Genomic DNA, 12,819 nt, shown 5'->3' with positions numbered 1-12,819 from the left:
AACGTAGGTAGTTTCATAACGCAATCAGCATCTCTATGCGCTGTAATTATGTTGCATTGAAAGGAAACAGGTTTTGAAAAACCTTTAACAGTAATTGGAAACCAGGCCTCAATCATCGATACGCTAATTCTGGCCTGTCGAAATATTAGGTTGTAATTAAGTAATGTCCGTAAAAATCAAATGAAAAAGAAAAATTAAAATATATATAATCAAGTGAAACATTTTAAATATAGTTGAAATAATTAGATGCATCCAATTGGTTTAAGTGAAAACAAAATTATACTCCCTACTATATACAACATTTCAAATTATGGTTTCAATTAAGAATGTAAAAACGCAGTGAAAATACCATAATTAATTAATTAATTAATTAAGATCTGGAATCTTTTCTTAGTGAGCTGGATTGCTCCTCAAAGTTACCAAAAATTCTATCATTTGATTTTTAATTCACATGTGACTAGTGAAATGAATATCACTTTGCTGAAAAATTAACATCCGTGTCCATGCACAGTAGAAAATCGTGTGAGAAAGCAATGTTTGTTTTCTAAGGACTTCCACTAATTTATAAGTTTGAAAATTTCCATATTCGTTTCATATTTCATGCTGTCTGATCTCCATATAAGCAAATTCAAGTCCACTTTAAGTCGTAATTAATCTCAAATTAATTCTATCATAAGGCTTATGTGGCTAACTCACTCAATTATCATCTTAATTCATGGTTGACATTCAATTAAAGTGTGTATCTGGCTGAATGTAGCATTGGCAAGTGTATTTAACTAACTTTCCAACAAATTATACCATAAGTGGAAAAATTGGCATATTAGAAGACTCTACCTTCATCTAAAAGTCCATATATGAATGACTAAGTTACCAGTGACGTGTCAAACTGTTCCCATAAAATCATAAATTAAGTTGCCGTATGTGAGAATATTTGAAAATGATCGTAGATAAGTCAGTGAAGGCCTAAATATTAGCGTTATTGGCCTCTCGGCTCCTCTGATGATCCTACATACTCAAATAACTCTGTATTGATGGCATTGAGATCGTATCCTAACCTATTTTGTATATCAGGGAATAAAAACAGCAATTGAAAACAGTACGTTTCAATATATACCTTAGCATGTGCAATTTACACATACTATCATCTCTCGGAAGAATACTATGACCAACTTTCCAAATATCAATAACTATCACCATCATAACTTACTATCAACTCATATTATTATTTCATTCACCATTTATCACTTCAAATATCACGTACCATTCATATTAGTGCGTCTCAGGCACTCATTTCATCAAATACGCTGCATATGTGCCATAACCTACACATATAAAACATTATCCTTACCGTCATAGTATCAAAGAAAAGTACATCACAATATTAAACTGTGCTACTATACTTCGTCGTAAACATTCCCTAAATACGATCTCCACGCTTGTTATTCTGTTAAAGCCATCACACATGTATATTAACCTTCATATAATACTCTCACACTTCACTGACGACGATTTAAAAATATCAATCACTTTCTCTAATACCACATTGATAAACTTGCGAACGGCATTCACTGGTATTTTACGCCTATAAATGGGATTAACGGTAACTTCAGATGAATACCTACTTCCTTGTAACTACACTTGAATATCATCTACGCACACACACAATGTCACAAATCATGTCACACATAGCCGAAAAAATAAAGTTTTCTACTTACGAAACGACTCATAGGGGACTTAACTTTGCTTATTGGGTAGTGTCTCCCATCTCGCTGTTGTTCATCGGGAATGGTAGGCCTCGCTCCATGGTTCGGCTTAGGTAATCGGGTCCATCTCGTCCTCTCAGCTGATTACCAACCCTCCTGGGTCATCAATCTCGTGAAGCGCCACCATAGTCGGAGTAGTCTCTGCCTCAGTCTCTTAGAACATCATAGTGGTCTCTAGTACGTCAGGGACAGAATAACACAATGCATTAGTTGATATTGACATGCTGTAATTCGTTTCGTACTGCCAATGATAAAGGAATATATGTGCTCTGGGCCGTCTAATTTAATTATAACAGCTCTAAATGTGCTCTTATTTGTTAATTCTCTTGCTTGTTGAACGAATGTAAATTTTCTGTGTTCTTTAGAATTGCACTTTACAGCTGATTGAATTCTGTTCTTTACGATGTGCAGTATCGGATAAAATATAAGGCTTCCAAGTCCAACTGTGACGTAGTAGCTGAACAAAGCTTGACGTTTCTTTATCGCTGGTCTTAAATTTCGCGTATATATGCCAATCTACAGTTGACGTTGAGCGGGCTGTCGCGGATTTAATTTTTCTTCAATAATTGATTATAAAATCAGATATCTAACTCGTTTCTTTACACGATTCCGCCCTTTTTGCTGCAGTGCTGGATTGAGTTTTGTGTTCTAATGGAAGTCTCTTTTTTAATAATCAGTTTAAATAATCTGCTTCTGTCATTCTTTTCTCACCGCCTTCTAAGAATGGTTCTTTCGGTGACTACCGGTTGAAAGTATTATCTTTTCGGCTCGTACCGCTGTTAATTGCTTTTATATTGATCCATTAATGGCTGGAACGCCATTTTTGTTCCTAAAACTGCAACTATAGAACGGTGAAATGGCACAATACTATGAATTATACTATGTATTTGTTCTTTTATGATTGCATGAGAACTGGTGACAAGATGGACTCAGCTTAAACAGATGGAATTGGTCGCTCAAGACTTAATAGCTCAAGCCAAAACCCAGCCGGAGACGCAGATGACGTAATCTTTGGATTGCAGAGGCTGCCTACTCCAAGATGCCGTAGTCCAGGAGAGATCCAGCAGCAAAATCCCGTTACGAGATAAGTATTATGAGTTGCATCGTAATGAATTTGAAATCAATTGATGAAAAATATTTATATGTGTACAGGAGTGCTAGAAGTAAGAGGTGTAGTGCCAATGAAAGGATATGTGAATATAAATGCTGATTATTAGCCGATGAAATGTGCCAATTTATGTTATATAACTGTGGTGCTAATGTGATAATTTTAAGGTTAATGGAGACTAGATCTGATTGAGTATTTGTGCATGTTTAGTGCCAGTCAATACGTGTAGACCGTGAGATGTTTAACCAGTAGAGATTATAGAAAGTGCAGACAAGATACGAGACGTAACCTAAAACTTCAGGTAAATATGTGTAGCAATCATGGCCAGTACGATAATTGAATTGTAAGGAAATGTTTGAAATATTACGAAGTTGCAGTGTATGAGTCATTACGTATTGCTACCGTAACACAGAGGTGATTTAAGTGGAATTGAATGATGATATTTTTAAATATGGAGGTATATATATATATATATATATGAAGGAAATGGAATGTTAATGTGGCAAGTTATAATTAAAGTGAGGAGATATGTTTCTGTTCGTTGCTTAAGAATGGGATAGATGGTTGAATTGCGAATTCCTGTGTTACGTATTATATTTATATTTGGATTAGCACTGCAAATGAAGTATTTAGGCCATGGTAAGTTGAATGTATGTCTCGAGCCAAGCATAATGTGTCTTGCAGTTACTTTCAGCGGAAGATATTGATAGATTACGTGTTCGTTATGCAATACGTAATATATATTCAGAAATAGAATGGAGTCTCGCATATTTTCATATTTGAAGGTCAGCGCATTAACGCTAATATGAAGTATGGTTTACTTTGACTAAGCATTGGCACAGCGAAGAGATATTTGAGAATATGTATATATTTTGGCACATGATTAGCAATGCATGGTACGATTTTCGCAGGTTAGACTGACGTACTATCACACCTAAGGCACTCCGTAATAAGATTATTTGGTTTATTTTGTACATATAGTGATGTACTGTTTTAATTTATTTATTTTGGGTTATGATAGGAATATTAATAACTGCATGGGTGTTTTGAACCCAAATTTAAACATGGTAATGCTTATCTCGTAACGTGGTGAGTCACAAAGAAGAATCCAAACAAGAGTCCAAACATGTATCCAAGTAAATTTGGTCGAACAGACCAAAAAGAAAGATGAAACCTAAATGATGCCCTGTAACTACTGCAGACTACTGAAATACTGAACAGATAAACGTTGACTCAAATAAGTGTAAATAACAAGGATAATGGGCGCCACCTGCAAAACAATTGCAGGAATATCTAATTATGTAGAGCAACGAGCCACTCCCTCTCCCAAGGCGACGGTCATCAGGCTGACGAGGCTCCAGACTTGCTTTGTAACCTTACCTGTTGCTATATAACCCCTGAAATTAAATTTGGGTAACATGCCAGGTTCAGCCTCACTCCACTGACAAAAGACTCGCTTAAAGTTTGATTCTATGACTTTACTCCCAGAATAAGAACTAATATGTGACAAACACCAACAAAAATAAACACTTATGCAACCCACTTAGTGCTTGCTGTTTACATAGAGCTAATATACACAATACTACCCAACAAAATCATCTCTTCATGAGATTCATTCGTTTGCCGTCTACAAAGGCAAATTACACATCATTAAAATCATCACTAAAAATCGAACATCGAATAAGAACTAATATGTGACAAAGACCAACAAAATCAACACTAATGCAACCCACTTAGTGCTGGCCGTTTACATAGAGCTAATATACACAATACTACCCAACAAAATCATCTCTTCACTAGATTTACGCGTTTGCCGTCTACAAAGGCAAATTACACATCATTAAAATCGTCACTAAAAATCGAACATCATTATACTTTTAACATACCTCCAGGTAAGAGCCCCACTGCACTCCACTGTTACCGTGAATCCTAATCTGGTAGAGAAAAGTACGACGACTATTTCTCTACACGTGGATGCAACCTTCTTTACTAACAGCATCCCTAACCTTATTTACACTTCTTCGTCGTCTTGAATTCTTTACAATTGCTGGCTGGACAGAAAGCGTTACATGTCCGGAGGCAAGCAAACAGCAAAATTCTCCACCAACTGAAGCTGCATACTCGGGTGACAAGTTCCAAACAAACACTTTCTTTTACAGAAAGTCCACTGCAAAGCCGGTAAGTCGTTGAGATTATACCATGATCACTCCGTAACAGATACTCACGTACAATAGCAGATCGTATAGCAAACTGCGCAAATACGTCGCTCCCGCAGACCAGTACAAATGAGAAACACACAGTATCAGCATCAGAGTCAGAAACACAATGATAATCAGAATCAGAAACACAATGAGAATCAGAATCAGAATGACTCGCCGTACACGCGTACCCACTTATATGTGCTTGCTACACGTGGTAATCGCGTCCTGAAAAGTTTAGTGGTAGCAACGCTCACACCAGCACTTCTTCCCGCGTCACTCTGTCAACACAAACCTCGCTCAAAACAAAGCCCTCACATTGGCTATCGAGTATATGATGTGACATAGACCGTCCACTCATGTATGTCCACATTGATTCACTCCAATTCTTCAACCGATACAACCTGCCGTACCCCGTGTTTTCAAGCCACCTGTTGCAACACATCCAACTGATTTCAACCGTCCTTCCCGATATAGTCGCAGTTTTCCCGGTTGCACAATCCTTACGGCTAGGCCATATTTACAGACTCTTACCCAAACGGAAATTTATACAAAATATAATGATGAACATATGCAATATTCCCTAACTATACATTCTTCTTATAATATTACGTTTTTACATGGTAAATAAACAAAATTACATGATTTTAACCTAACAAACTATATACGAAAATTTCCTAACCTAAAAACTCGGGGATCGTACATACGTACGGTTACAGCCCCAAAGAAAATCCCAAACAATATTAAAAGGAAGATATTCCACTCCTCCTTCATTTAATAAAGTTCTGGTCCCTATTTTTCCCCTTGTATCAATTTAAACATGGAAAATATGGTATATTTTTGAAACTTAACGAAAATGTAAGCAAATATGTTGATAACTAAAGATTTTTCAAATATGTTTATCTCGCAAATCAAGCATTTGAGAATGATATTGGTAATTTCACACGATTTTCCTTACTTTATTGCCGATGGATGCATATTATTCAATTTTATTATACATTAGCATGCTAATAAACTAGATATAATTTTGATTTCGCGTTTCTATTCCTTAAGTAACTTGTAGTATATAGTAGTATGATAATATACGGATCTATTGAAATAATTTATGCTAGATACTAGGTGATGATTAGATAATTTCCTTCACGTATGGATACGGAACGACTGTTTCAACGGACGGATACTCTTCAACGGAATCCACGATTTATTTAAAGCATATGGGAATATAAGGAAGCGAACTTTACCCTGAGAAGCGAATATGCACCATGTTGTTGGAGCTCGTGTTCATAAATTATATATCGGTTCAGAGTCTAGGTATGATTTTCGACCCGATGCTTAAAATTTTGTGGCCGGAGCAATATTTAAACATGTGTATATTCAGTTAATGCTCCAACGCGGCGTAATAGTGGGAGTCACCGCGGGGACATTAATATATTAACAGGTGCACAAGGTGGAGGCTGGACAGGTTTTTCTCTGGCTGCTCTAGTTTTTCCTGTCATCTTTCATTCCAGCAACACTCTCCAAAATCATTTCATCTGTCAGTCATTAACCTTTGCCCCAGAGGAGTGTGACGGGCTTCAGCAGCTGGCATAGTTCCTATCCTCGCTGCTAGATGGGGGCTTCATTCATTCCATTCCTGACCTGGCTGAAACTGGAAACAGGCTGTAGATTTTCACTTCCATTTTCAGCAGAATATCTGTTTTGTTAGTGTGCATGAATAAAAAAATACCAGGTCGAAGGAGTCTGGAGAATCCTTCCTAATGAAACTGTTTATCAAGGGATTGACCCAATCACCAGCACCATGAAGAAGAAAAGAATCTTGTATTTCTTTTACATCTTGCAATTGTCAGGAAACAGGATTTTACAATAACTAGTGAAGGATCATTCCTCAAGCCATATCCTTGTTTCCACGGCAGTCATACCCATCACTGGCACTTCCAATGTAGCCATTTAGCTCATTCCAGAACTAAGCATTTTCCTCTTCATCACAGCCTGTTTAGCGAGCATAGGCAGAGGAGATATGCAAACGTGGTTGTCAGCATTGGTGACAGTGGACATGAGGCAATCAGAATTCATGATGACTGCGACACTTCTGTTCCTTGAGCTTCCACAAATCAGCTGGAAGATCATTGGGACCAGGTACTTCCAGATTCTTCATGGCATTAATGGCTCCCTCTGGTTGTGATCTGAGGAATGAGACCTGCAGTTTTCTGACATTCAGGGATAGGCTGGTGAGGGAACCAACATTTGAAATATCACTGAAATGTTCTTGCCACTGTTTCAGAATTGCTCTTCTTATGTCCACCCTTGTCCTTTAAGAGTGTGCTGCATGTCTTCATTCTCCCATAGTCCAGCCTTGTGGCTCCCAGAGACCATCATATTTAGCATCTGCTCATGCTGTTTTGTTGTAGGCCAGCATTCTGCTCTAAACCAGATAAAATGAGAGGGCCAAGGCTGTGCTAGCATGAGCTAGCCATTATTTGTGTAATATACATTTGTGCTCAGCTCTGGTGAACAGCGACCCAGAGGAAGACCAAAGAAGTGGTGGTTGGACTACCTACTTGAGGATATGAGACAAGTAGGCATACGTCCTACTGATACCACACGCCAAATGAAGTGGATCCCCCACCTTGTTGATGATGATGATGATGACGATAATAATAATAATAATAATAATAATAATAATAATAATAATAATAATAATAATAATAATAATAATAATAATCGTATAGCCTCAGCTACTGTGTGCAGACATTTCAATTTGACGCCATCTGGCTGTCTGCTCGTCAATTTCGACGTTCCGTTTTACTCTAGGCCCACTAGATGGCAGACAGAGTAAATTGGACCTCTCTTGGGCATCTGTGGCTGAGATTTTAATGAATTTTGTCAGGTAAACACCAAATGTGTCACCAGAGATCTTTTACATGCCGACATCGTATGACATGGAGTGTCGAACGGACTTTTTTCCGCCCTTCAAAAATCCAACTACCTCTGCCGGGTTTGAACCTGCTATCTTGGGATCCGGAGGCCGACACTCTACCACTGATCCACAGAGGCAGCTATAATAATAATAATAATAATAATAATAATAATAATAATAATAATAATAATAATAATAATAATAATAATAACAGAAGAAGAATGCTGGAGATACATACCTTCAGATGCAGTGTGTCTCACTAGCAGTATTGAGCAAACATTTATTAACTGTTTCTGTAAATACCTGTCTTCAATACAATGGCAGACCACTGAACAAGTTGCTATGAGAGTAAGAACAAGTCACTACTTAAGAACTTACATGTCAGGAATTATAGTTTCACAATTCTTGCACTCTGCTCGACTGCTGCTGCGAGAGTCTTTTGGACTATATTTTGTGAAGATATCCATAGCTAAGGCTTCATACTCTGCTTTTTTACTCTCAGGAATCTGTTGTAAGGGATAAGCATATAAATTTCAAATCCTTTAACCTTATTAAAATGAGCCAAACATTTCACATACCACATACCTTCTCGAGTGATTCGAGTTTGATGAATGCTTTGGAACAAGTACCAAATGCTCTGTTGGCACAACTAGCTAAGGCAAGCATACTGTAAATATCCTCAGTACCTAAGATATCTTCGTATTCGTGCAAATGAAGAGCTGTTTTCATAGCTGCATCCACATATCCTACAAAATAATACACTGCAATGAACACACTAGATGATGCATACAAAACTAAACAATCAAAGAGAACCTGAGCATCTAACATAGATTTAAATATTGTTACTGGAAATGACAGACCAACTAAATACAGAAAGAAGACCATAACAACATACCTCCATACAGTTGCCGTTGTGCCAACATGAAAAAATGGTATGCCTCAGCTCCCTTCCAAGCATTATCCAATATTGTTGTATCTACATCCACATGATCATCACTTTCAAGGAGTCCCATCAATGCTTTGCTACGACCACCTGCAAAGAGTGTGAAGATGACCTGGGACCTTGTAATGTATGTATCAAGTTCACAAATAAAAATGAACCTTCACATGTCCTAACCTGCTGACCCTGAAGTCTGCTGTTTCATATGCTGCTGATGCTCCTCAACAAGCAATGCAGCCAGGACGTACAGCTTCTTCAGTCTTAAAGGTTTGGACTTCTTCTTGGCTTCTGTTTCAGCCAACTAGAAACGAAACAATATTCTCTTATGAAGGGAAGTGAAAAGTACTCAGATTAGAACTACACAACACACATGAATGAGACAAGCTTTTTTGATAAACATCTACAGACAGTGAAGTAAAAAATTAGAATCAAAGAAATTAATCTGTTGAAAGCTGTTTTTAAAATTAACGTGTTCAATATATTTCATTATCATATATGCTGATGTCTTTACCCTCATATGCTTGAAGAGAACTGGTATCACAGATGAGAGGACAGGTTCTATTCATTCTATTGATTCTACAGACACTCTGCCTGTCAATTATGTTTATATCCAATAGATATCAGTATTTCTAATTTATAAATTCAGAAGTAAGAAAACGAATTCAGCCTGTTTTTGTAGAGCAAGGAGAGATAGGTAGAGAATTACAAAAACTAAACTGCTGCTGAATAATTAAGTGAAAGAAAGAAATGGAGTTATAAAAGTTGCATTGATTGTGCAGGATGAGACTCAAAAATATTTTTCGTAAGTACCACACACATTGATTTGCTTACATCTAGAGAATTACAGTGTTTACTTGTCTATGACAGTGGTCGTCTTTTTTATGTGACTACTGCAATACAGCACAGTATTGCTTCCTCTTCCCTCACTGACCTATTATTGTGTTTGTCCTATAATTTGTTCTTCTTCTTGTTCCTATATTTCTATATTTAACTTAATAATGAACTTATATTTTGTAACAGGGAGACATGAAAAGCACTATATAAGGTATTCAGGCATTCCTGGGTAATAGTATTATACCAGCTGATTATTCCAATCCAGGAGTGCTATTGTTATTATCACCAGAACACGGTAATGACGAAATCCCAAAATGAGAACCAAATTGACAATCATGTCCTTTAACACCAAAGGCACGTCTCCTATTTCTTTATAAATACATTGACCTGTTTATTTCTACAATGATTTACATCATTTTACAGCTTGAACATGTAGCTATTTTTCTACATAATCACAATTTCGGCCAATGCATTTTTGAAGATGCTGTCACAGTTTTTGTATGCCCATGTCATACCAGCTCGCCGCCATGCTTTTCAGGAAGTTGTGAACCTCATCTTTCACCTTGTCGTCGGTGCTGAATCTCTTTCCAGCCAAATGTTCTTTTAACTTAGGGAACAAGTGATAGTCACTGGGCGCCAAGTCAGGACTATAGCATGGGTGGGTGATGATGTTCCACTGAAACTGTTGCAGGAGAGCAACGGTTTGCCGGGCGACGTGCGGGCGAGCGTTGTCGTGGAGAATGTTTACATCCTTGCTCAACATTCCTCTTCTCCGATTCTAAATTGCCCGTTTGTGTTTTTTCAGGGTCTCACAGTACCTGACACCGTTAATTGTGGTCCCAGCGGGCTTAAAGTCGACCAATAATACTCCTTTTCAATCTCAAAACACAATTGTCACAACTTTACCGTCAGACTGCGTTTGCTTGAATTTCCGTGGCTTTGGCGAAGAGGGATGCCGCCACTGGCGTGATTGTTGCTTAGTCTCAGGTGTAAAGTGGAACGCCCAGGTTTCGTCACCTGTGACAATAGAGTCCAAAAAATTGTCCTGTTCGGCTGAAAAAGTGTTGAAGAAATGTGCGGGAAGAATCAACTCATTGCCGCATGTGGTCTTCAGTCAGCATGCTTGGCACCCATCTTGCGCACACCTTCTGGTATTTCAACTTTTCCATTAAAATTCTGTGAGCGGCGCTTCAGGAAACCTCAGGAACCAAAGTGCAGAGATCATCCAGGGTGATCCGCCGATATTCACGCATGATTTGCTCAACCTTCATGACTGTCTCGATGGAAATTGACAGTCTCCCGCTCCTTTGTTCGTCGTGAATTTCAGTCCAACCAGCTGCAAACTCTCTACACCACTTACGAACATTTTTGACATCCATGCACGACTCACCATACACTTCCGTTAATTGGTGATGGATTTCAACTGGTTCAGTACCTTTTGCGTTCCAAAACCGAATAACTGCGCGCACTTCGCACTTGGCGGTAATATCCCATGGTAGCTCCATTCTCAATGGCTGCCAAGCCAAGACTGAGTGCCTCAGTGAGGCTTGCGCATGTTTATATACGAGCGCAGGAAACACTCTTCACAATATTGTGACCAACAGCCACACGAACCGAGTTCTGTATTTACAAAAAATTAGGAGACCTTATTTTTTGGGATTACCCTCGTATCTCACAGTAAACATGTATGTGCCATACTCACAAAGTCTAACACCTTGATCCTGTCAACAGCCTATTCACTTGAGAATGAGGAAGATATATTAACAGTTAAACTCTTGAACTCTATGATCATGACTAGAGCCCAGAATTCCATGCAAATGCATGTTTTCTAATAAGCTCGTTACACTTCTCAAATTTTGCAAATATCCGTTTTATGACTTAATGATTCCAAATAACCGTTCTTTTTCCATGCATGTTTGCATGTTTTGGCCTTTTTAGGAGAAAATGCATGCATAATGCATATTTTGAAGATTTTTGGATTTAACAGTGAATATTTTGATGTTTATATTGCATAATATGACTTTGGACTTTGGCGCATATATAATATTAAGTTGTATGATACCGGTAGAGTCTTTCATGAATGTTGGTTAGCAGAATTTGTTACCGTTCTACCACGTTATATGTCTATTATTGAGAGACGGATAGAAATAGAATGTATTCATGGCATCCTACCTGATAACCAAAGTTAGTACATACTGTACAAATCATATAATCCAATTAGCCAAGCACTTTCTTATCTGTTGCTTGAGTAAACGTTGACGTAAGCTGGAAGGTCTGATGCTGACCGCTGTAATTCTTAGAAATAAGGTATCCCAGTATAAATTGCTATAAATTGAACTGTAAATTGTGCATAATTAAATGACGGCTCATGTTTTTCGTCTATGTTAGACGAATAAAACAAAACTTGTATCACACTTCTGTGATGCCGTGTTAATGAGATAGTGGCTTACAAAACTTGGTTTTTTACTGAACCCTCTTCCGTTGTTAACCTGGAATTTCCTACCCGGAACTCTCACTCGTCACACGTATCAGCCCAGAATGATTGAAAGAAAGAAGACAGTTGGTAAGCAGCACGCATGCATGCTGCAGATTGCAGTTTTGTGTTGGACTGTGCTGTGAAGTGTTGTCATGCCGCCTGTTAAAAGTGCAAGAAGAGACCACGTGTCTACATGGATTGAATGAAAGGAATTCCTAAGAATGGATGACGATGTAGTTTATTGTGATTGTTGCAATAAAGGTGTAAGTACACGTGCTTTCTTTTACTTGTCTTTAATAGTTTATTTTCTTTCAAATATTTATATTAGCAGCTTATACTGGGCAGTGACCCACTTTATTTAAATTTGACTATTCCTGGAAAATGCACACGTAAAAAGAACGACACATGTTCCGTTTGAAGATTAAATGTTCAAAAACGTTTCTAGTTGATCAACATCTAAGTTCCGTTTCACATACTGCAAAAATGAAGCAACGAAAGGAAACCACAACGGAATGTGTCCAACATTTATTACCACAACACCAGCTATGCCAAGCCCAAAGCCATTTTTTATGAATTTATGTGA

The 12,819-nt window shown here is 37.8% G+C and overlaps 1 protein-coding gene across 1 annotated transcript in view; it reads right to left on the bottom strand.

Annotated features, from left to right (window-relative positions):
• Oseg4 (intraflagellar transport protein Oseg4) overlaps positions 1 to 12,819 on the bottom strand; it is a 337,827-nt gene that overhangs the window by 34,770 nt on the left and 290,238 nt on the right. Inside the window, exons 18-21 of the mRNA XM_067152561.2 lie at positions 9,104 to 9,227; positions 8,882 to 9,019; positions 8,572 to 8,732; positions 8,365 to 8,492 (exon numbers count right to left, since the gene is read on the bottom strand). Coding sequence (XP_067008662.1) covers positions 8,365 to 8,492; positions 8,572 to 8,732; positions 8,882 to 9,019; positions 9,104 to 9,227 — 551 coding nt within the window. The remainder of the gene's footprint in view (positions 1 to 8,364; positions 8,493 to 8,571; positions 8,733 to 8,881; positions 9,020 to 9,103; positions 9,228 to 12,819) is intronic.

This window comes from Anabrus simplex, chromosome 8, assembly GCF_040414725.1.
Source record: "Anabrus simplex isolate iqAnaSimp1 chromosome 8, ASM4041472v1, whole genome shotgun sequence".
Lineage (NCBI taxonomy): Eukaryota > Metazoa > Arthropoda > Insecta > Orthoptera > Tettigoniidae > Anabrus > Anabrus simplex.
The sequence above is the reverse complement of the archived record's forward strand: the minus strand, read 5'-3'. Positions and strand labels throughout refer to the sequence as shown.